Genomic DNA, 24,987 nt, shown 5'->3' on the forward strand with positions numbered 1-24,987 from the left:
CTAAAGCGGCTCCCGTTGACTATAAGACTTGAATGCTTTCATTTACATCAAGAGCACAGCACAATTGTGATTTACTCAGTAATTATTAATCGGCCTATTTCTTCCACTACAGCGTGCAGTAAGCAACGTACTACGTACTGTAGACCCCAAAAATGCATCTTCGCTGGATACCAAAATTTACAGAACAGCTTGGTGATTTTATTGGAATTCCCAAGCGATGAGAAAATGCCGACCAGCCGCTGGCCGAGAGGAGCCTTTTAGCTCGCTAGCTAGCTGGTAGCCCTCGTCACAATGTGAAATTTCCCGCAATGATCTTGGGATATATTGCAGCTATTTGAGGCCTATTTTCGGTACTTAAACAAGTAGGGATGTGGAGACAAAAAAAAAATGCTAGCCGAAGTAGAAGCCATTTTTCAGTCAGCATACAAGCCAATAGATTTTGTTATAGACATAACAATTTTTTAATCATTCAAATTTGACAGGGTTGATAACAATACCCTTTGGGGTATGTCAAATTCAGAAAACATTAATTTATTATTTTGCAGGAACTTTACCTAATGCTAATTCTGTGCATAGAACAAAACTAATTGACGCTCGCCTCCCATTTGGCGTTGACATGACAACAGTGATGTCGCACCCGTGGAGGATGTTGACTGAGAGTATCCTGTGGTGGGCAAGCAACCAGGAAAATGTAGTGAACTAAGCTACAAGTTATTCTACATTTAATGAAGCTTTACTATACAGTAGCTCTCCACCAGAAAAATGTAGCAAGCGAAGCTACAATAAAATGACAAAAGTAGCTCAACTATATCAAAGCTACTTCTGTTGGGTGTAGCCTCTTTCAATGAAAAACAAAATTGTGTAATTGCACTTTTAGTGTATAAATAACCACGTCATTTTAAACTATTCAAATAATCATGTTTCTCACTACCACCGCAAAATCAATGTCTTACCAATGACCCAACTGAACAGTATGTATGAAACGAATAACATATCGTATAGTTGCAGATGTGGTCATGTTTTTTTTTCTATTTAATTTAGCTTCTTTTTAGTCATCAAATATTGAATTGATTATTCATAGATCACAACAATCAATTTGTAACAAAAAAAACAAACTTTTCAGCTTCATCTGTCTTCTCATCTTTCCAACATCTTCCTAAATTACGTTAACACACAAACACATGGAGGTTTACTCTGTTGCGGTCAAAAATATGTTGGTGACTAGTGTGATGTTCGCTGAGTCGTGATGACTAGCTTAGTTGATGATTCTTCTTTGGGAAATAGCGCTGTCTGTCCTTAAATGTGTGTTGGACTTGTCGGATGTTGACAAGAGGTTCCTTGTGAGGTCACACAGTAAACCCTGGAATGACCTACTGTCCGGAGAGATTTTGATAAGTAACATTGTCTCCGGTTGCACGCGTTCCATCGCGCTTAGCTGCATTTTTCTACCCCGTCCAAGATGGACATCGTCAGAAGGATACACGTGACATCAAACAGAAGAGATGCATTTATGGTTAAGAACTGCCTGGGGAAAATGTAGCTTCTGTGGACACACCACAGTATGTGACCACGAAAGTAGCTTGACTACTCAAAAGCTATCTGATGTTGAAAACAACATTAAAAATTGTTTGGATTTACTTAATTCGAACATGTACATTGGTTGATTATAATGTGGTAAGCCATTGTAATTTTCCCATGTTTTCCTCAAGAATAAGCAAATGATATGTGTAAGTTTAACACATTTTAATCATGTGCAGTTTCAGTGAGGGAAACTACGACCACTCACACTGAGAAATGCAGTTAAACTAGTAATGCTGCTACTAGTAACAACACTACGCCCAACAGTGGTAGTACATCTGCTTGATAGTGTTTCAGACGGTGTCGTCCAGTGGCTGGTCTCTGGCCGTCTATTGAAAGTGGGACCAAATCTTTACCCCATCTATAGCTGATCACATCAGTGGGCCAGAGAAACTCATTGCGGTTGGAGTTATTATTTACATTACCGGAATACCCACTGTTACGTAACAGTGGGGCGGAAGTGCAGAATTCGGAGAGGGATTATTTTCAGAAATAGTCACACAGCAAAATATATACTCGGTTGTTTAATTTCACGCTTGATGGGTAGGCATTCACTGCAGAAAATCATCGATCCATTCCATACCGAGCCTAACCACAATGGTTGACAATGGACTGGTTGCCAGCCAATCACGGGGCACATATAGACAATCAATTAACTTCTTTCTTCAGACATTGTGCAATTTCGGTGATCAGCATTCGCCTTCTTCAGAGACGTTTGACAGCCCTTGACGATGTGTCAGCAGGCAGCCGGCGTGCTCGGAAAGCCCAGCGACACCAAAATTGCACAATATCCAAACAAAGTATTTATTTGTGTTTGTTCGTTTGTTTGAAGTGGAAGTCAACCCAAACATATTTTTTTCCAGAACATGTTGTGTGACAGGCCCACTAGTTGTGGAATATGAGTTAAGCAGCAAAATCCCCCCGTTTTTAGCCATCTCAGGGGGCAGCCACTTTGTCATTTCTGTCGACTGAAAATGACATCACAAATGCTCTGGGCTCAGATAACGACCAATCATGGCCCAGCTTCAGAAAACACAGTGAGCTGTGATTGAGACACTGTGATGTCATTTTCAGTTGACAGAAGTGACAAAAATATCAAAATACAATTATATAGTCACTGTCGGCACATACGGTCATTCATTTTTATCGCAAATCGATTCTTATGGTCTTTTTATGCAATTCTAGCCAATTTTAAAGCGGTAAAAATAGCAAATACTCAAATAAAACCCGATTTCACGGCTGGAGGTGTGTGCAACACAATGACGTGTTCTCTGTCCGCTGCGCCTTTTTTAATTTTTTTTTCAACAATAACAAGTGAAAATAGTAAGGTTCGCTGGATTACGTTGGCTTGTTTGCTTGATATGGATCGATGAGATTTCTTCGTTGCAAAAAGACCCCCATCACTTGTGTCGTGAGGTAAGTCTCATTTTAATATACACTTTAGATGCGGTTAGTTGGATCTTTGTTTTATTTACTGCTACTCTCATGGCTTTAAACCAGAAAGAAGGTGTTTTGTGAAGGCATTGGAGCCAAAATGAAGATGTGTATTACATTGTAGTGGGCAAGTGTGTTTGCTGGTGTGACGTTTCAAAGGCTGGGGACACGGCAGGGGCTTCACATGAGTGCGAACTTTGAAGTACTCGGATGTCGCCGGCTTGGTCTTTATACTCTTTTCATCAATTCGAGCGTCAAATTACCAACTGAATGTATTTTGTAGGTAGTAATATGTGGACGTGAGTGTGCAATAGCAATATAAGGTACTATACAACATGAACGAAGCCGTGCCTGGGAACTCAAACAAGCTGGCGTTTATTGGAGGCTAATGTCAAAGGCTAGGTTCACACCGCAGGTCTTAATGCTCATTTTTTTTCTTTTTTTGTGTGTAAGCGTTCATGTTTTATTATTAATGCCTTGGTCGTGTTGTGAACACATGCGTCTCCAAAGTTACCCGCATGCGCCGAACAAGAGACGACGTCACTCACGACGTAGTGTTTGAAGTAAATGTGGCCCATGCATTTCTACAGTGTAGGGATTAGGTAGGAGGTAGAAGTATTTGGGGGAAATTATGAGGCGAGGCTTTAATATCTCATTTCATAGAGACATCACTAACGATGACGTCACGTCATAACCGCGCGTAAAAAAATCGATGGCTGAATTACTACTATGTCCACTTTATGTTTGAAGTGGGATTTAATTAAAGTTAAGTATTAAGTCAATACTGTTATTCAAAACAACTTTGCAGATTCGATCTCCCCGCTTCCAGCACTTTACCTCCGCCCGCTTGGAGCGCATTTTGGGCTGAGGATGACATCAATGTCTCATGTGACCTGGCGGTTCAGACTGCTGTCACATTGCAAAAAATCGGAATTGAGCCATTCAGACTGTCATATAAAAATCAGATGCAGGTCGCATATGGGAAAAAAAAAATCCCATCTGGGTCGCATTTGCCTGCCGTGTGAACCTAGCCAAAAAGTGTTTGCGGCTCCCAGTGCTTTCTTTTCCATGGAAACGGGTCGAAATGGCTCTTTGAGTGTGAAAGGTTGCTGACCCGTGGTTTAGAGTCTTGAATGAACCTAACATGCAAAATACTACTACTACTACTACTACTACTACTACTATTACTACTACTATTACTATTACTAGTACTATTATATGGAAAGTCAGATTTCCATATGTCCCTTTTAAATGTTCACACAAAATGACAACCACAATAATAAAGTCAGATGAACGAATAGCTCTCTGCCAGTGTCAATCAAAGCTAGCATTATCTTTGAAAAGGGAGACTTTAATTCATTTTGTGGTCAGCTATACTCATTGGGTACTTTGGTTAAAAAGCAGTAATGACACTGAGCATTTTATTTTCGTAAAAACACTTTTTTGGGAAATAGCATTTGCAATGCATATTTATTTATGCGTACCTAATATTGTGGCTGCTCAGTGTAACATTTGACAAGGAGAAAATCGGTCTATTATTGTGTAACCATTTATGGTGTATTTATTGATGTTTGTCATTTTCTTTGAGCAATGGGTGGGAGAAGCTGTTTTTAGATGTTGGCCTCATCTAAATCCATCTTTAATAGCTGAAAAGGTCAAAGGTCAACAGTCCCCTTTGACCCCAGTGTCACCAAAATACAACCGGAGGGTAGATGAGCCTGAACTCTTCAAGGAAGTAGAGACATCTGTGTTTAGGGGGAGACGTGTACCGCGGTGGGATGGCCTCATGAGAGGCCTCGTGGTTAGGCCTCACAGTTCCGAGGTTCGTGGTTTGAGTCTCTGCTCCGGCCTTCCGGTGTGGGGTTTGCATGATCCATCCGCGCTTGCGTGGATTTTCTGCCACCCATAACCATGCATGTTGTGTTAATTGAAGACTCTAAATCACGCCTGTGTGAGTGCGAATGTTTGTTTGTATGGGGACAAGAAAATTGATGGCGTGTCGTTGTTAAAAAGACGCTATGTTGTGTGGCCAGAACTGGAAAGGTCTGGCTGGTGAGTGGGGGTCCGCCCTGCCTCCAGTGCAGGTTGCAACGTGCAGGCTGGCAGAGTGTTGCACTGCAGTGCGAGAGGAGTTGCTGCCAACATATGTAGGCGCCACGGGGTTGCTTGATTGCACGCACCGAGTGGCACCAACCAATGCGACCGTCATTCATTCCAGCCGGCACGCACTCACGCGCCTCGCTGTCTCAATGCGTTTCTATCCCCTTCGTCACTCTACTCTCAGGAACTCACACTCATCTCTTCGCTTTCTTTGTTTGGCCCACGTTATCTCCATCCCCTGTTGTCCATCTCCCCGCGTGTCACTCTTTCTCTTTTTTCCCCTCCTGTGGCCTGCTTTTCATCCCTCCCAGTTTTACCCTCTCCCATACGCCCCCCTCCACCTCCTCCTCCCTCTCTGCCCTTCACCAAGTCTCTTTCAAGCCCCCCTACACACCCCCGTTCACCCTCCACCTTCTCTCCCTCTCCCTGGATCCGCTTTCGACCCCCGCCCCTCCTACCCCATAACCCCCCCCCCCCCCCTCCAGACCACCCCCCTCCCTGTCCCCTGCTCAATCCCTTTTCCTCCCCCTTTCTTTCCTGCCATCTTGCAGGCCAGTGGAGCCAGACTGCAGGCGTTCAGGGAGTCACTGGACCTGCTGGGCAGCGGGTGACACAGATTTCCGGTGTGTGCGTGTGTGCGTGCGTGACGAAAAAAAAAGGAGGGGGGGGGGGATTAGGCTCCAAATCACTAGAAAGGCACCGACGAGGGGGGAGAGAAAGAAAAGCTGCGGCTCCAAGAATGTTGCTCTTGTACGAGAGCCGCAGAAAGATGAGTGTGAGGACTTCAGTGAAAGATTGTGTGTTTGTCATTCAGAGCGAGTGTTGTAATTGCATGATGTTGGAGCTCGCTGCTGTTCTCCATGAGTTGGCAGTGTCCTGCGTTGGCTGGCGTGCTGCGCCTCTCTCGCTCGCTCTCTCTCTCTCTCTCTCTCTCTCGCCTGCCTGCCTGACAAACACACACACACACACACACAACCCCCCACCCCCACAGATGCACGCACACACACACAGTCCCTCTGCGATCCCCCCTGACTGAAGGCGCACAGGAAGTGCAGCCGTGGCCCAATTATAGCGTGACACCTCAGGCCGACCGTTGCCATGGTTACGTCTTCCCTGAGGTCCCCTGGAGTGTGGCGCTGAGGAAGAAGGTCTTATCACATCAGCCATCGTTACGGCAACAAGCGAAAAACCCACACGGCCCAGCTTGCTCTGAGATCTCTTTCTTATGTGGAGTTGTGAATAAAAAGCACATTGCGTCACAGTTTGTGCGTGGATGTGAATGGAGATTGTTTGTGATGTGTGTCAGCTTAGGTGTGCTCGCCAAGCGGCGTGTAGGTGTGCTTGTGTGAGTGTGTGTGTCTGTCGGGTGGTGATAAGGCTCTCTGCCACGCCATTAGGTGACTCATAATCCACACACACACACACACACACGTACAAATGCATGCACATGTATCAGCGGAAGCACGGTGGCCAACAAACACATACCCCCAATTAAATATTGAGTACAAGCGTGTAGACAAGCGCGCATGGCCAATTTATTTTATTTCAAAAGGGCAAACAGATCTATACAGTACAAGTTGCACATGAAATAATTTAGACGACTCGCTTACTGATGATGCGGTGACAACAGAATTGAGAGTCCCTGTTAGAAACAAAACATTTGGCTCTTTTTTTTTTTCCTTCTATCTTTTAAACGGCTGCAACACAATACATCCAAACTGGAAAGGGATGTAAAAAAGACATAATGTTTTTTCCCCCCGATATTTACAGTCTATTTACAGCTTTTTCGTCATCATCGATACAGTGACACATCGGTGTCCTTCTCTCTCTCTCCTCTCCAATTCACTGATTGTCAAAAGAAAGGATGGGAACGAGTGAGAACATTCTTGAACAGAGGTGCAGCTCTGCACTAAACATCATGTCCACGTCTTTGAACCAACATGGTGTCCAGTGTGTGTCTACTGTATGTGTGTGTGTGTGTGTGCGTGCGTGCGTGCATGTGTTTTACAGTTTCAGCTCCTCAACAATCATCCAAGCAGGATCCCGTGACAAATTCAGCAAACGTTACTATCCATCCAAGGCGCCACTGCTTCTCTCCTGCGCCAGGCCCAAAGAAAAGTCGGAGCCTCTGAGGTCAAACGCGGACACTCTGCCCTCAAACCCGGGACCTCCTGGCTTCCTCTTCAGCTCCTCGCACTTCCTGTATTTACAGATCTGGTGTCCCCTCTTACGATTGCGGCAGCTGCTGCACTGTTCGCAGTTCGTCTGACGCCGACACGGAACGCACTCTCCGCACCGCTTCCTCTTCCTCCTGCTGCCGCTGCCGCCGCCGCCCAGGGAGCCGGGGGAGTGACCCTCGGCCACCAGGCCCTCCATGCCCTCGGCCCCCATCGCCGCGCTCCTCCAGTGGCCTCCCCCCATCTGGAACCCGGCGAGAGGCAAGAGAGTGGGGCTGAACGGGAACCAGGCACCCAGGTAGGGCTGGATGTCTGTCCTGCATCCGGGCGAGTCCTCTTCCTCCTCATCAGGCCCGGATCCTCCTCCCTCGCCGTCCCCCTTGCCTCCCTTCACCTCCGCCGCCTCCCTTTTAGTCGGCTGGCTGGTCTGCGCGCCCGGACCGGCCTGCTCCGCGGCGGTAGGGGTGAGTGCCAGTAGCCCGGCGCGCATCAGCAGCTCTGCGGCGTGGGCCAGGTGGAGCCCGCTGGGCGACTCCCACATGTCAGGCCAGGAGGGGGCCCGGCGAGTTTTGGTGGGGCCGGGCGGGGCCGCCTGCTGCTGGGCAGGGGAGGGTTGGATCAAGCCTTTGACGTCCATGCCTTGGGAAGGGCTGGCAATGTAATGGGACAGGCCGTAGGGGTGGCTGGAGCGCTTGAGGCTAGGTCTCAGTGGCTCGTTGGGGATTTTAGCGCTGCTGTTTGCTTGATCTGGCGAGGAAGGGCCAGCAATGTCTACTGCTGTGGACATAGCCGTGAATGTGGGCGGCGGTTTGTGTCCTTGTGTGTGCGCCGGAGGGGGGGAGGAGAGGAGAGGTGAGGTGAGGGAGAGAGGGATTGACGCCGGCGCGCGGGGTTGACAACTGTCCTGTTCCTTCAGCCAAAATGGCAAGCCTTGGCCTGTGTCCCTATTCCCATTCTCTGCAGCAGCCGTGGAGTCCTGGGGAGCAACACATGAACAGAGCGAAGGGAGGAGGGTTAAGAATAGAAATGCTGGGGGAGAAAAACGCAGAGTAAACACAGCAGGCTAACATAGCTCAAGCGGTGCTTAGAATTGGACAAATGCATAACAATAACATCATCATCATAATAATGTCAATTGTTTGAAAATAAAGCTCCCCAAGGGAAGCTAACCGGCCCCTATGAGCATGAGCGCATGTGTTGCCACTGATTTCCGCATACAGGAGGTTAGTATCCCTTTAAGAATTTCACGGTATATCAATGCAATCAATAACAGAGCGACAACAATATGCAAAGATATGCGCATATGCGCAGGTCAAATGTGGAGCGCGCTTTTCAAATACATTTTGACGACTGCTCTTATGTGTGCCAGCCATGCTTATGTGGCTTTCCGGGGCAACACTAAACACAGAAGCGTCCAAAAACAAGGCTGTCTTTTGTCTCCAATCGACGACGAGCAGCGGAGAGGTGCGCAACGATGCGGTGGCAGCGGATAGTGAGGAAAAAAAAACAAGCAGGCTATATTCCGCGGACACGTTTATGGACAAATACAGTTTTAATCAAGCAATGGATACACGTAGCGGTCACCCGAGAGCACGGTGGACTGTTTTAGGCGTAGATTGGCGAGGCGTGTCGGTGTTTTCGGCCGAGTTGAGGTTACCTAATACGACGACGCTCGGCCGACGCCACGGCGCGCTGACCACAGTCCGAGTGGTCGCTGCGACACGCACGGAAGGCGACAGCACAAAGCAGCATCGAGCAACCAGGAAGTAGCGTGGAAACGTCTCGTCTTACCTTCTAAAACGCTCGTTCGAACGCCGCTGTCAAAAAAAAAGCCTTCGATGAAGTCATGAACTAATGGCGTTAGTGCTGCTTGTAGCGTACACAGACGGCCGAGCTGCCGATTCCTCCTCCACCTCTCCGTCCCGGAGGGTCTGCAAACACTCGGCACGGAATTTGGGGGCGTCGCTCAAAATGCGAAGTGGACTCTCGGCGGCGGCAGCCCGACACCACCGTGGCGTGGTGGTCGTCGTGGTCACGATGAGCCACGGGAATGCACAGAAACGTTTCAACATGCGGACGGAAGTCAGCACTTTAACACACAGACGTCAAGAAAAGCAGACGTGAAACACTCCACTGGCCCGGCTGTTGTCATTCGGGTTACTACTTATGTGACTGCTGTATGAAGGAATAGAATCACATTGATAAATGCTATGTTGTTGTTGTTGTTTTTACACAAATAAACCTAACAAATGTTCATGCAACACGTGCATCACTTTGCATTTAGTAAGGATAATATTAAGCTGTGACATCACCCCTTCCACCAAAAAAGAGAGCATGTACTACTAATTCAAGCTTTGACTTTTGTTTATAGAATATAGTCATATATTTATTTTGTTTATCGATCAGTGCCAGTGAAGTATAGTGACAGGAGGAACAGCTAAATTCTCTTAGGCTACGTGGCATAATTGGTACTATAAGTTAAATTTTTGTTTGCCCGTGTCATGTGCCGTGGGATTTTGGAAGTGTAAATTGTGTGCTTTGGCTCATTAACGGTTGGGAAACACTGGAATAGACTACTTAAACATTGATGGGACGTGTGTGTGTGTGTGTGTGTGTGTCGGGGCTGGTACTCATCTGTTTACATGTGAAATGTGTTTGCAAAATGTCTGCAACAACGAATTTCAATTTTAATAGATTTATTTTGATCCACCCCTTGAGATGAGTCATCTCATTTTAGAGGAACCCCAGTTGACCAATTGTAGTGGTGTAGGATGATAACACGTCATAATTATTTTAAAAGTTGGGGTCTTAGGTTTATGTGTAGACTCAAGTACTACAGTACACTATATACACAATGACTATTTCTATTATTGATATTATGTATTTGGAAATAGATGTATCTGCTCTAAACAGTGCGTACTTTCCCTGGTGGAAGGCCAACCCGCCCATATTAGTACTAATTTAAAACTAAATGTTGAGACAACATATGCTCCCGGTCAGATTGCCCTATGAACAGGCAAACATGGCCACAGACTACAGTCGCTTTCGCAGGTGACTCCTCACGAGACGCGGAGTCCACTCCACCTCTTGCGAGAGTCCTGCTTGCATCTGGCACGCAGCCACATAAGCCTGTGCACGCGCCCGTGCGTGTGTGCGTGCGCGTGTGTCACTATAGCAGCAGGGGCCCCCACTAACACTCGTGAACACGCTCTGGACACGACTGCTCGTGTAAACACAGCGTCTTCTAGTGGTGACCACACATAATGACGCGTCTTAAAATGGCCACTGGTGCTGGAGGTGGACACTGCAGAACGCAGCCCCGCCACCCCTTTCATCTAACACACGCACGCACGTACACGACTCTTCCACTAGGCTGTCGTGGGTCAGTGTTTGATGCAGTGGTTTAAGAAATACACCTTTGGTACTTTAGAGCAAGGACTTCTTTATAAGAAAAGACAAAAAAACAACAACAACGAGATATGCTCGTCCAAGTCCCGCAAAAACTTTATTCACATGATACAGAAAAACAAAGCCATGAATCTGAAACTGATTAGGCTGAAGAAAACTAAAGAAAAAGTAGCATTTCGGAAGGAGAGTTTAGCTTTGACTACATAAAAGGGTTCCCACAGTGATGTATTATGGCTGATCAACATTTTTCAGGAACACAGAGGAGGATTTAAGACAAACATCTAGCACTTAGCCTAGCACTTAGCACAAAAATAAAATGTGCAACATTCATCTTTGTAGTGCGTCTTGGAACAGAATTCATTTAAGGCCTTGAGTTCACTTATATGAGGTCAAGTGGAACTTTGGAAACAAACCATTCCAAAGTGGGTCAAGGCTTTAACACTACCACATCACTTCTGACCATTCATCATCTCTATGTGAATGTTTAATTTTACAGTAATACTTCCACATTAGTTGATGTGGTAGCAGATTATATTGTGTCATTTGTTGTGACAACATAATACCGTGAACTGTCCTTGCGACGCCATTATGCAGCACGAACAAACAGGGGAGGCATGAAGGAGGGAGCGCCAAAGTTGGGTTTGGTTTTCTCAAACGTCCCTCTTCTTGATGATGAGAGGGCCCACATTGTCGCCGGTTTCTTCGTTATGTTTGCTGTGGGCGCCATCGCAGTAAGGGAACTGCAAGAGAAGAAAAACAGCTCCTACGTTGGCTCCCTTTTGTAGCTGCCTGAATACAGTTCATCTATAGCTCATCATGCAGTTGTAGGAGGTCCTAAAGGGGGGTTATGTGTTGATGCTGTGTGTGTGTGTTAAGTCGTAGTTGAGTGAAGGTTTATACTTACTCTAACATCTATACTAATTTCCATTATCCCATCTGTGGTGTATATATATATATATATATATATATATATATATATATATATATATATATATATATATATATATATATATATATATATATGTGTTAGCATTAAAATCGTGGACTTTCATTAGATGAAATTATACGGTTTTGTTGAACATTCTGGTGTTAAAATATATAATGTTCCATTCTCATTTGTGTGTCAGCTCTATAGTAAACTTTAACTGGGAGTAACAAATTAAGCAGGCACACTTTGGCTCTCATTTGGAAAACTGCGAGTGACAACAAGCACTATGTTATACAATACATCCATCCATTATCTGTACCGCTTATCCTCACAAGGGTCGCGGGGCGTGCTGGAGCCTATCCCAGCTGTCTTTGGGCAGTAGGCGGGGTACACCCTGAATTGGTTGCCAACCAATCGCAGGGCACGCAGAGACAAACATCCGCACTCACAATCACACCTAGGGGCAATTTAGAGTGTCCAATCAACTTACCATGCATGTTTTTGAAATGTGGGAGGAAACCGGAGTACCCGGAGAAAACCCACGCAGGCACGGGGAGAACATGCAAACTCCACACAGGGAGGCCGGAGCCGGGATCGAACCCACGACCTCTGAACTGTGAGGCGGACGTGCTAACCAGTCGACCACCGTGCCGCTTATACAATACAATACAGGTTTATTCATACAGCGCTTTCACATCAGCTGCAACTGTAACAAAGCACTTTACGGACGTTATCCTTTAAAAAGCCTGTTTTAATAAGTTTAAGTGTGTTTAAAGCGTGTAGGAGGGATAAAACAATATAAAAAATGTATATCATCTATTCAGGAGTTTAACATATTGCAGTTAAAACTCACCTGTTCAACACTAGTAGAACAGTGGTACTCAATAAACATTTGTAACATTTGCTCTTTGGCAATAACTAAAAGAGGGGCTTGCAATCTGACCTTCTTTGACCTCCAACAGCGGCAGTACACAGCCTTGGTGCCAATGTCCTCCATGTCAAAGCTGTGCACCACTTTGGGACTGTCTTTGTTGATACACATGTTCACCGGGCCCTTTTTGCAATTCCGGCCACTAAGGTAACGGCTCACCAAGAAGCCTCCTACAGCTGCGACAACCGCCACAGGTACTGCGACCAGGAAATGCTCTGCAGAGACACAATCACGGGCAAACAGGCAAATTATAGTGTTTGGGATTTTGTGTGTACGCTGGGGCTGGATTCATATTGCATGGTTCAGGTGACACAATTTTGATGTAATGAAATTTGAGGCTCTGCGAATGCAAGTTGATTCATGTTTTCTAGGATGTAAACAAAGCCATGTTGATCATGCGCGCTAAAGTACTACATCTGTAATGATTTGGGACTTTTGGAATAAGTGGGTCAATGTTAAAGTCCTGCTATGGACAAAGTGTAAAAATGGCAACCGGTGGTTGGAGAGACGCTAGTCTGCATCTGGGCTATCACTGCATTACCATCCCCGTTCAAGATGTGCAGCAGGTTTCGTGCACCCCTATCACTCTCACATCTGTGTGACACAGGCGGAAACAACCGTTAAACTTGATGCCATTATAATCTCACATGAGATAAATGTATTGTAGAGAATCATTGTGAGACAAATGCATAAAGATTTCAGGCACATGAGCCGTTGCCACAAAGGTACTGTAATGTCGACATTTTCTGAGTAATGTGAGAATGTGAGGAGCTTTTTTTTTTTTTTTTTACGAGGCACTGAGCGAGCAGATGTCTGCAGGGTATAACAGGACCACGCCGCCTGACAGGCTTAACAGGTCCCATGATCAGCATTTTACTCGGGAGGCACAAAGCCAAGACACGGCAAGAAAGTTGGATCACCTTCAAATTCGCCACTGGTTTCAAACTATATATTTGGCTCTTTGGCGAGTTATCTCATGCTGGGAAGCTGTTAGCCAGTAATTAAAAGCATTTGGTGTCCTTGCAGCGCTTTCCACGAATTTGTTGTCAGTCATTTTAGGGGCTGGATTGACTTCCGGTCCGGTTGTGTTATGCAAACAGTCACTTTAAGTGCTACAATATGACCAAGCGTCAGGTGGCCGAGATCTTTTTTTTCTTTTTTTTTTTTAATTACAACGAAGCTAGTCGCAGCATGCTACGCGCTATATTTGAGAAGTTTACCTTTGGACAACCTCATTCCCGAGCTGGATGGCAAGTGTGGAATGGCGGGTAACCCGGGGGTGGCCATTTTTTCTCTGGACTCTGCGTTGTTTGGCGTCAGCCGCAAGGTCAATCGCCGCTGTGCGTAAGTGGACGCCGTCCTCTTTCTGCTAGCGTTGGTCTCGTCCTGCCGACGTCACCTCACAACACAGCCGACGTCACATAGAAGGCGCAAGAGGCTTCGCGACAGTTCTCCACACCATTTCCGGTTTCGGTTGGTTCATTTTGATCGTCCTTGAGGTCTCCAAATATCAGGTTAAAGTTATCTTGATGAAGAGATTTGCACGCGGCTATCCTCAGCATTTTCTCGCTTGGTCCAGATACCGTATAACAATGGGAAATGTTGTGCGAACGAGTACCTGCCTCTTTCATGAACATTTACAAGTGAAAGATGGAAACTTGTTGTTGGCTACTATCTTTGAAGAATGTTTTCTTTTGAGTTATGAGGACGTTGAGTAGAATGAGTTCAAACGTTTTCCCTTATGCACACTAGTAGTTTAGCAACTATGTTACTAGTCGGTAGGGATCATGTGACGAATCCCGATTTTAATCGTAAAATAGGTTTTGGTTTTAGAATTGATTGCATTGATTGGTACAAAAACTAATTGATCACAAAGCTTGTTGATGATTTGGTGTTTCTTTGAATGTAATTAACTTGTTCAATAGTTTGGGCTTTAGAGAGCTTTTTCGTGTTGTTACCATTTATTAATATGAGAAAAGCTACAAATGTACTTCATCAATCTCTTCGAAAGAAATGTCACATTTACAGTACTGACAAATTGATTTATCGTAAAATCATTGTCCATTTTCAACAAGAAACCATTGCATCATACTATCTCGAACTGAGCAATACTTTATCGAATCAAATCAATAATCCCACTGAATTAATTGTTGTACTATGTATTGCCCTTTCCCCACTTTTACTGAACATAAACGTTATTGAAGTAATATACATAAGAAAGATTTTTTTTTACAGTATTTTAATGTTTTTACTGTCTTTTATGTTGTGTTTAATCAATCAATCAATCAATCAATCAATCAATCAATCAATCAATCCATCCATCAATCCATCAATCAATCAGCTACACACCCATGCTAGTCGTAATTGTCGGGCAAAACTACACTAGTGGGGATCTGCACACTACAGTGCTTTGCGAAAGTATATATTTTTTGCGTGTGTGAGTAATCAACACAAAGTGGGACACAATCGTGAAGTGGAAGGAAATGTATATGATAAGGTTTTTTATGAATAAACAACTGAAAAGCAAACTGACTCCAGAAGTCCCCTGATGATTTATGAATGATGTATTGTTGACATAAATGATTGTAGGCCAGTAAGCCAAAAGTAGCACTCAGAGTTAAATCAGTTATTAGTGCACTGAAGTGAGGAAGAATTTTAAGGTAAATATCAAGGATATCTGATAAAGGCCCAAACTGTTTCCACAGTAAATATTTTAATCGCAACTTGTCTACAATAGTGTATGACAAGTATTTTCATATATAAATCCATTATGAATACATTCTAATTAATAATGCTACTACTTGTTATGCGCAATATACAGTAAATAAAGTTGTATTGTATTCTACAATAATTAATCCTGTAATTTCTCGAGTTAACATCTGGGGATGACAGAACAAACTCTACTGACGCAATTTATAGATGCTGTACATTGCAACAGTACACTCGATGTCCATTTTAGATGTCCAGTATATGAACACTTCCTCGCGCATTCATTAAAATACCAACCAGTTCATTCAACACATTATATGTACTGCATTGCCTTATATTGAGACGTGGCTCTACTACCATGGGATTTAAACCCATATGCAGTGTTGTTTCCCAACCCTGCAAACTATAACACTCTAAATGTTAACATTTACAATGGCAATCAACGCAGTCCATTATCTTTGTAAAGGCTCTGTTAGAGCCCTCAACAGCCATGCTGCGCCATCCCAGGTGGCTTTGGTGTCATTTTTGTTGTCCTGTTACTGGCTTAATAATCAGTATTTGGTTCAAATTTTCCGAAAAACAAAGATTTATTATTTTTAGGAATGTGGACAATATTTTAGCAGGCATTCCAGAAAGACTAGTTTTATCTTCGACTGTAAAATGTTTTTGTATGACTCTTCTATAACTGTGTGCAGCACTTGAAAAGTTGACTCTGTAAATAGTGCAATGAAGTATACAATTTCATTTTGGTTTTGTGTGGATGTGCCCAATATTGTATGGAGGATTGAAAGTGCCAAAATATAAATATAATATATAGAGCACAAAATAATAGGTGTATGACTATGGTCATATTAACCAAAGTGAAGAAAATGATATAGACAGCCTCAGTCACATTGTTCCAATGAGGCCTTGGACATCAGCTGAGAGTGCAGTAGTACTAGCAGTGATTAACATTGAGGAATTTAATCATAAAGGCACAGACAAATGTTAATGATATTGTTGTGTCGTGGCCGAATAACTTAGTACAACATCTCACATTGTTGGTTCAAGCTTTCTTTCCTGGCACTCACAAAGTACGAACACTTCAAATTTTTTGTACATCTTCTCTCGTTTCTAACATCTTTACATTGTATGTAACAGGTGAATTCGCCCTCTACTGGGGAACATTGTAAACAGCAACATATGCAATACTTTGACTCTCAGTATACCACAGATATCAATCGAATTTCTCTAAAGTTGTGTGCAATATAAAATCAGTCAATAGAATAGAAAAATAAGATCATTAGATAATAGAATTTTACAAATATTATATCATGCAGTTTATGTTCTTCAGTTGAAGATATTAACTTTTTTGTTCAGAATGCTATTTTGCTTTTGTAAATCTTGGCTTTTTTACAGTTTCTAAAGATGTTTCACATATTTGTTAGTGGCATAAACATAACTTTTGACTTTACGAGAATTGAACTGGTTATTTTTCCGTTGACCAATAATGTGACCAAAATAAGTTCTCCATTTAAAATACTTACATGATATGATCCTTCAAGATGCTCCTGGAAAAAATCACATGGCCAGTTGAGGACAATGATGGAGACTTTGACATAGAGTCCATATGCCGCATCACTGGCTTTCTAAGGATGTTCATTGAAACTGGTACAACAGCTTTTTTATTTGGCAAATATTTTGGTCAATTAACAAATGCTTCTGTGTCTCATTGATATAATGATGATAAATTGAAGTTGGACTAAATGTCACCTTGAATCTATTTTGACTTTCAGACACACTGGCCCACCTGCTGACATTCTGAGTAGGCTGGGAGATGCTTCCTCCTTCCTGAACTAAAAGTGGAGGTTTCTGGAGGAAACTTTGCTCCATCGTCCACATCCTTTGAAACGCTTAAGCTGCCTGCGCATTTCAAAATCTACATTAAATTTGAGCAGGCACTTCTGGCTGCCTTAAGTATTGCACAAACAAAAATTGGCATTGTTTAATCTCTTTTATTATGTTATTGAATGCACTGTTGCGAAGGTCAGTTCAATTGACAGAAACTCAGTATCTGTGAAAACGTTTATCATATTGTGCAGTCTTTGACATATGTTTTATTAAGCTTATTTGTTCATTTTATTAAAACCAAAAAGTTCTGTATTATTGACTGTCAGTGTTAATGGAACAGCATTGATATTATGCTTTAGGTGTCCAATGTTGGGACAAGAGGTGAAGTATGTTCAAATTCATTAAAAAAATGGAACTATATCTAAATGCTTGTATGTATGTATGTATTTGCTTGTGTGAAGCACATTGAGTTGCCTCGTATATGAAATGTGCTATATAAACAAAACTGCCTTGCCTTGCACATCAAGTGATTGTGGCATTGCTTCACATTAAAAAAAAAATTTAACAAGGAAATCAAAGTTTCAGTTCATGCCTGTTTGTTATATAATGCTAAATAAAGTCGTGGATCTGGAAAAATGGCAACTTCTTCATCTGAGAGCTCATGGAATAGGTCAATCTCTGGGACTAACACAGTGCCTCCATGAAGAGCATGAGGTCCATTCCAGTCAATGCCATAGTCCTCAAAAACCTGAAGGAAGGACAAGCATGATCAATTGTGTAATTAATGAGGTATTTACACTGTACAATTTTTTTTGTTTTGGAACAGTACAGGTATGCACTAGAGAAATTACAGCTACTATTTATAACCTATAAGACATAAGTTAGTGCTATAACCTAGAATTATTATATTTTATTTTAAGTTATGACGGATACATAAGACCAGAGTGTTATGTTAAAACACCCTTCAAATAATATTTTTTGTATTCGGAGCATGATTTACACTTCACCGTTTTATTGCAAGCACCAAGCATGTTATACGTTTCTCTGTCCACACGATGGCGTAGTCGAAGAAATGAATCATCTTGAAGCCCCTACGCGTGTCTGAAGTATTTCCCTGCACGGCTTGACTGCTTTATGGGGCTTCATTTTACCATCACTAGTGCACATACACTAAACCGCTCTGCCTCATGAGTCTCCCGATGGTCCGCTTTGACGCTCCAAACATCGCTACAATTTGACTTGCTGGTATTCGACAGGGAACGCGACGCTACTGAACCGCACTGGGATTATCAAATGCCAAGTGTCCTGGCCCTTGTGTGTGTGTTATGCCCGGTTACTAGTGAAGCTGTGGAGTACAGTACTTCTGAAATTGCGGTCACTGTACGGTCAATGTCGGAAATAACACCAAAAACTTAAATAAATCCCTCCGTTTTGCACTGAACATATTCGCGGTCTGCATTTCGTGCTTCCACACACTCAGCATGGTGTAAAATATCTCTCTGTCTCTCTTGAAAGCTCACGGAAGACTTCATCATCGTAGCCGCCATGTTTTCAACCACTTCAGGCCAAAGCAACGGATAGATAGGATTTGAGCTCTCAGGCTTTAGCAGCGCCCACACCTTTGACGGGTGAGCTTGACAGATAAAATAAATGCATGAAACACTGCAACACAGCACCATGAAATAATTAAATATATTTTTACATAGAATCGTTGATAATTAAACCAATTAATGACATTTAATAATATAATCATTTATTTAATTGTTGACATTTGCTTATTTAATGGTGCATTTATTAATTGGATCGATTTAATTCTACATTTAATTATATTTTTCATTAAACATTTAATGGTGTATTTATTTAATTTTGGCCTTTTCAGTCCTCCATAATATTGCAGCCAGTGTGTGAATAAAACCAGCTTCATCACCCTATTGTACAGTACAGTTATGATCAAGAAATAATTTTGGGCCATCCTATGGCAATTCAGGTGAAAAACCTAAAAGCTAAAGCATTTCAGACATGTTTGTCTAAATATGAAACTTACAGAACATGATGCAATAGCAGCAATGTACGTAAGTCGGAAGTTACAAAGGGATCCCAAGCATGACCCGACTATTAGATAAACCCATCCTTCCTCCGATGTCCCACCAAAAAGGTGTTAGAATGAGTCAACACAAGAGTCATGGGTTTTTATTACACAGTTTAATCAACACAAAGCTCAACGAGCCTCTCAGGTAATTCAATATACAGAGGTTTTGTGCAAGAAGAGTGGGTTCTCCTCGCACTCAGAGCCCAAGCCAGTCCCAGAGCCATTTATGATGTTAGCCTCTAAATTTAACAAAAAGCAAACAAAAAGAAAATAAGCAACCTAAAGAGTTATAGGGAGAGGTATGGGTGGGGCGGGTAGAAACACAGGTTGAATCAGGAAAAAATAAAATGCTTAAATACCCGGTACAGTTGTCCATGTGTATGTGTGTGTACATTATGAGTCAACATGGGTGTTGTTGGGTGTTGCGTCATTGTATTTAATACAGAGTGCTCTTCGACTCAGTCAGTCTGCTTTGTCCACAGATGGGAATCAAAAAACGAAAAACGAAACAAAGGATGTAGACTGTAAAAATTCCCCCAATTTTGTGTGCCCCTCCACCCCCAAAAATGGAAAAAAGAAACGGGTCCCTTCCAAGTTTAGATGCTCAAAGGAATGCTTTAAGTGACTATCTGGGGTGGGTGGGTGAGTGAGTGAGGATGGGGGAGGAAGGGGAGGCAGCGACAACCAAACCTGCAAGGAAACTAAAAACGCAGTACAGATGTAATGAATAAAAGGGCGGGGCGTTAAAGAAGAGGCGCTCATTACCATTGCAAGTTGGCTGTTAGTTGACGGGAGGGAGGGCATGTCAGGTGGTTGGGCAGGCAAGACAAAAAGAGATGAAGACATACGGGGGAGGAGAAACAACACATATGGGGGGGAAGAGGTACTCTGGTGATGGGGAGGCGTGGCTCAATGAAAGCACTCCAATGGAAACCAACAAGATCTTATTTTAAACTTTTCATTTGTTTGTATGTGTTTTTTTGTTTGTTTTCTCTTTATATCTCAAGCTTCCCAAACGTTTGCCATAGAACTGTTTGGCCACAATTCTGCTCCAGCACTACATTGCATACTTTTGTGTCCATTCCCGGGCTATTTTGTTGTACCTGAAACAGACAGACAAGTTGACAAATCATTAGAAATTTTTGTTGATTAAATAATCAAGCTCCGTGTAATGTGCCATTCAGAACTGTCACAAAAAACAGTGGAGGTATCATTGCTGAAACGATTCACATGGAATCTTTGTAGCTCCCAGTTTCAGAGAGAGTAACACAACACATAGAAACATTTAAACAACATTGGATGCATATTACATGCATGTGTATTGGTCAAATATCTCAAATTTGGTTTGCCAGTAAGTAGGATGCTATTGTTTAGGTTTAAAAGGGAGTACTTGAGTAGTTAGATTTTTTTCGGTTTAAAAAAAAAAAAAAAAAAAGATAAGAGAATTTTTTTTCTGCATCGAGTACTAGTTTATTTGGTGTGCACCGGAAGACAATCAAGCCAGCCACGGCAGCACTTCTTCCTGCTATGCATGACGCTAACACGCGTTGAGAATGCCAACTTCAAAATAAACCTTAGCTTACTAAAGATTACTACATTGGACATCAATGCCTTCGTATGTTTCCATTTTGAAGTTGTTCCCGGCAGTGCGTGGTGGTGTGGCGGCTGTCTTGACTCATCTTCCCGACTGTAGTTGGGGCCAGTTTATATCGCCGTCGCAAACTGTTGCCACTCACGGATCTTTTTAGCCTCACTGAATATCAGAGCTGGGCATTCCGTCTATGTGACGGACCGGTCCGTCTATTCGCCTGTGACGGACGCCCGTTTTACTGACTGTTGAAGAATGACAGGAAACATTTTAAAATAGACGGACTAAGCATAGTCAGAAGCCCATGTATTTAATCTGTCTTTGTCTGCAGTCAGTCTTTAATCTATTTTTCGCACCGAGGCTCAAGCGCACGAGGAACAATAGTGAGTTGTTGCTCGGGGGCCAGATTTGAGTGAGGAACCACGCTGTGAACAGGCTTCCTTGGCGCAGAGTCACTGAGTCACTCTTTCTGTTCAAATATCGGTCAGCGGGGACAGGGGGGTATGCTATTGAAGTTTGCAGTCGGAATCGCTGACGGAAGCCCGTTTAAAATCAGAGGTGGACTGGCCTACAGGCGGGTACTATACAGGCCGAGATATAAATAGAAATATCAGTAGCGTGTAAAAAATGTTTCATTTTTTTGTGTTCAAGTTTTCTACTGTTTTGTTCAAAATGTATTTTTAAATATCAAAAGCATTGGAATTAGTATCCCTTTAGTATTTTGTTGAACACATACAAATAAAATGAATTTGAAGGTTTTTTTTTAAGCTTTCAGCTTTATTTCACTGCCTTTTGCTGATGTTGCTGTGGTATTTTTTTTCTTTTCTATTAAAGATCTATACAAAATTTCACCTGAATTGTCAGCCTCAGCTTGTTGTAAAAAAAGTACTTTTAACAGCAAGATATTTTGCAGGTACATCTTTAGTCACTGTTAATCTACGGTATGCCAAATGAAATGATGATACATCAGCAAATATGGTCATGGTGTACCTCCTCAAAAAAAGGGTGCAACCAAATCCTGTGCGGTGCGACCAACTGAAAAAGTTGGTAGCGCCAGTGCTACCAGTGCAAAAGTTAGTGTAAAGTCCTGCAGACGCTCTCCATCTAATCTACCTGAGCTGCAGCTGTTTTGCAAGCAAGAATGGGTACAAATGTCAGTCTCCAGATGGGCAAAACTGATAGAGACATACCACAAAAGACTTGCAGCTGTAATCGCAGCAAAAGGTGCATCTACAAAGTATTAACTCAGGGGGGGTCAAATAATTTTGCACGCCCCACTTTTCAGCTTTTTATTTAAAGAAGTCAACTCAAACATCTATTTTTTCAAGAATATGTTCCATGCAGGCCCACTAGTTGAAACAAGGCAATATCATTAACATGAAAGATGAGTTAAGCAACAAAATCCACCCATTTTTAGCCATCTCAGGGGGCGGCCATTTTGTCACTTCTGTCGACTGAAAATGACATCACACACCCTCGGGGCTTAGATGACAAACACACCCTCGGGGCTTAGATGACAAATCACTGCTCACCTGTTTTGTGAAGCTGAGCTATGATTGGTCTTTATCTGAGCCCTGAGGGTGTGTAATGTCATTTTCAGTCAAAAAAAGTGACAAAATGGCTGCCCCCAGAGATGGCTAAAAACGGGTGGATTTTGTTGCTTAGCTCATATTCTACAAACACAATATTAACCAGAATGCTGTGTTTCAACTAGTGGGCCTGCATAGAACATATTCTTATAAAGAATGTTTGGGTTGACTTCCGCTTTAAAAAAAAAAAAAAAAAATGTTTGAAATATTGCATGAATTTTGTTCCATTTACGATTGTGTTTCACTTGGTGTTGATTGAAAACAAATAATCAGATTTTACATTGTTTGAAGCCTGAAAGATGGCAAAGGGTCAAAAAAATCACGGGGGCCAAATACTCTCGCGAGTCACTGAATGCTTTTCTTGCATACTCCACGCTGAACTTGAAGCAACATGAAGACTGAGGAAACATACTTTTCCCTGTCCGTCTTGTAGATACGGGCGATCTCAGGTACTAAGGGGTCGTCCGGGTTTGGGTCGCACAGAAGAGAGCAGATGGACAGCAGAACTGCGAAGGACATGTAAGAGGTTCAAACAGCATTTGAATTAGAAGTCAAATAAAATCATGATGACACTTTCCATGTTGTGCAGACAAGTTGACAATTGTGTAAAATAAAATATGTTGTTAGGCAATGCGCTCGTGTCCCTATCTTATATATGCCATTCAAAACAATGAAATTACTAAGGGCTTCAACTTCCTTCTGTAAGTAAAATTAACACAATAAAATACCCAACCATGACAACAGAAAGCCTCGCACTAATCGTAAATAGTATCAACTGCCGCATACTCAAGTGTGGAACTTCCAATGTGGAGTAATTTTATCCCTTTTCAAAATAGTCAACATTTTTTGCAGAGTAAAGTCCGATATAATCTTCATTTCGTATAAAACTGTGACGTGTCGGAGTCATGCAGAATGATGTCCTTTCATGGAGACCTGACTATATTCAATCAAGGAGTAGGATACAACCTGGGAACGTTACAGACAGCGTGGGCTTCAGCGAGCTTTCTGACAGGTCAGTTTACAATGATGTTGTGAAATTAACAATGACTCAACGTGTCAAGGAGTAACATGACTGTCTTTGTGCATTGTATATTTAAAATACAACTCTGTCAAAGATGAATTGTTTTGACATCTGAGAAAGGTCACTGTGTCTTGTTTTATGTTTTGGTTTACATGCGACATCATGACTTCATGGTAAAGAAAATAATCTGGAGTAGACGCAAGAGAAACGGGATTTAAAATTAAAAGGCATCAGACGACTCCGTAAATACTGTTTTGCCAGTAACTTCACTCATTATGTTCCCTATATAAAGTACACGTCTAAAGCCTACATCCAAGTATAAATTCATCTTATACTTTTATAAATTTTTTGTAAAATGTATTGCTCTGGGTATTGGACATCATTACATTGTGTTTGTGAGTCAACACTCCACACAAAAAAAAGTATGTTGCTTATCAGTGAACTCAAAATACAATTTGAAAATCACAAACTCTAATAAATTATTACCTGACAGGGGCCAAAAAGATTTTAGTAAGGATCAGCTGACAAATCCTGGAAATTGATATGATAGAAGATGACATGACATCCAACATCTTTTCCGCAATTTCTAATGCGCATTACCACCACCACCTGTGTGTCTTAGCAGTCAGAGTAAAATACTTCTAGGCAAGGAAGACAGCTTAGCTTGGTTGCAAAAAAATCTTGTGCAGCGAGCACAATGAGTGGAAAAGTGTGCTTTGAGAATCTGAAGGCCAGCACGAAACCCCCTACCTTTGGAGATGGTGAGAGCTGGAGACCACTGTGATCGCAGGATGTCAAGACAAATGCTGCCGTTGCTGTTGATATTTGGATGGTAGATTCTTGTGGTAAATGCAACCTAAAGAAGATAAGAGCCAAGGAGGTCAATGGAGGCAACGGGGACAAAGAATAGCTACAGGAGACTCCAGGCGGATGCAATGAACAGGTAGATCATCTTAGCTGCTTCTAGTTTTCAATGTATTCCTGTCTTGCATACCTTTGGTGGTTTGAAGGGGTAGTCTGTGGGGAAGTGGATGGTCAAGAAGAAAACCCCGCCTTGGTAAGGACTGTCATTCTAATGCAGGACACAAAATGTTTAGCATAAAACATACACAAAGAAGCTAATATGGGGGTTAAACCACACGATAAGTTAATGGACCTGTCGAAAGCAAACTCTGAGATGAATACTTACAGGCCCCATTATTGTGGCTTGCCAATGAAAACCTGAAACAGAGGAATGAATTAGGAGTGCACAATATTTGGGGATTTATTTATTTTTGCATGAACTTATATTAAAAGTATTGCTTAGGAAAATGCAATTACTTATGGCGCCTAATGATCAGTATTTGCCTTCACTGTCCCTTTAACTTTAACATTAACATAGCTATGGAAATCTACCAGTGAGATACTTGTGGCACCGAAAGAGGTAACCGACACTAAATATAACTGGTATAATATCCAAGTAAAATAGCAATATTTCTTATAGTGTTCATACTGCATCTAATTTGAGTGTGGTGTACCTACACAGAGTGAGGGTATATACACCTCTATTTAACAGCCCAAACGAAAACCAAATAAAAAAAATTAAACACATACTCAATCCATTAA

General features: G+C 42.5%; 3 protein-coding genes and 1 long non-coding RNA gene across 7 annotated transcripts in view; 1 reads left to right on the top strand and 3 right to left on the bottom strand.

The window, feature by feature from the left end:
* Positions 1 to 6,625: 6,625 nt before the first annotated feature.
* On the bottom strand, positions 6,626 to 9,423 carry LOC147152024 (uncharacterized). Of its 2 annotated transcripts, none has more exons than XM_086024584.1 (2): positions 9,081 to 9,423; positions 6,626 to 8,265 (listed from the first exon to the last, which is right to left on the bottom strand). In XM_086024584.1, exon 2 carries the CDS (start codon positions 8,074 to 8,076, stop codon positions 7,180 to 7,182), a length of 897 nt encoding a protein of 298 aa, XP_085880710.1. In that variant the 5' UTR covers positions 8,077 to 8,265; positions 9,081 to 9,423; the 3' UTR covers positions 6,626 to 7,179. The 2 variants fall into 2 exon arrangements, with proteins under 2 accessions (XP_085880710.1, XP_085880711.1); XM_086024585.1 differs by having other exon boundaries at positions 8,947 to 9,094.
* A 1,344-nt stretch (positions 9,424 to 10,767) lies between these two features.
* Positions 10,768 to 13,971, bottom strand: LOC147152025 (CDGSH iron-sulfur domain-containing protein 1). The gene is made up of 3 exons (XM_086024396.1): positions 13,777 to 13,971; positions 12,569 to 12,771; positions 10,768 to 11,437 (listed from the first exon to the last, which is right to left on the bottom strand). The coding sequence occupies exons 1-3, from the start codon at positions 13,841 to 13,843 to the stop codon at positions 11,348 to 11,350; spliced, it is 360 nt and encodes a 119-aa protein (XP_085880522.1). The 5' UTR covers positions 13,844 to 13,971; the 3' UTR covers positions 10,768 to 11,347.
* Positions 13,218 to 17,599, top strand: LOC147152026 (uncharacterized). The gene is made up of 3 exons (XR_015085818.1): positions 13,218 to 14,070; positions 16,810 to 16,915; positions 17,041 to 17,599. It is a non-coding gene; the product is annotated as an uncharacterized LOC147152026 (long non-coding RNA).
* A 1,670-nt stretch (positions 17,600 to 19,269) lies between these two features.
* LOC147152027 (ubiquitin-conjugating enzyme E2 D2) overlaps positions 19,270 to 24,987 on the bottom strand; it is a 31,011-nt gene continuing 25,293 nt past the window's right edge. For all 3 annotated transcript variants that reach the window (XM_086023486.1, XM_086023488.1, XM_086023489.1), the window contains 5 exons: positions 24,572 to 24,603; positions 24,377 to 24,454; positions 24,133 to 24,238; positions 22,774 to 22,867; positions 19,270 to 20,287 (listed from right to left, as the gene is read on the bottom strand). In XM_086023486.1, the coding sequence (XP_085879612.1) occupies positions 20,242 to 20,287; positions 22,774 to 22,867; positions 24,133 to 24,238; positions 24,377 to 24,454; positions 24,572 to 24,603 (356 nt within the window). In that variant the 3' untranslated portion in view covers positions 19,270 to 20,241. The remainder of the gene's footprint in view (positions 20,288 to 22,773; positions 22,868 to 24,132; positions 24,239 to 24,376; positions 24,455 to 24,571; positions 24,604 to 24,987) is intronic.

Source organism: Filicampus tigris, chromosome 2, assembly GCF_054856515.1.
Source record: "Filicampus tigris isolate MCC_2025a chromosome 2, RoL_Ftig_1.0, whole genome shotgun sequence".
NCBI lineage: Eukaryota > Metazoa > Chordata > Actinopteri > Syngnathiformes > Syngnathidae > Filicampus > Filicampus tigris.

Excerpts from the sequence above, each read along its gene's own strand:
- LOC147152024 (XM_086024584.1), bottom strand. The coding sequence starts at position 8,076 with ATGTCCACAGCAGTAGACATTGCTGGCCCTTCCTCGCCAGATCAAGCA.
- LOC147152025 (XM_086024396.1), bottom strand. The coding sequence starts at position 13,843 with ATGGCCACCCCCGGGTTACCCGCCATTCCACACTTGCCATCCAGCTCG. Across the intron at positions 12,772-13,776 it reads GGGAATGAGGTTGTCCAAAG|AGCATTTCCTGGTCGCAGTA; the intron begins GTAAACTTCTCA and ends GTGTCTCTGCAG. Across the intron at positions 11,438-12,568 it reads GCTGTTGGAGGTCAAAGAAG|TTCCCTTACTGCGATGGCGC; the intron begins GTCAGATTGCAA and ends CTTCTCTTGCAG.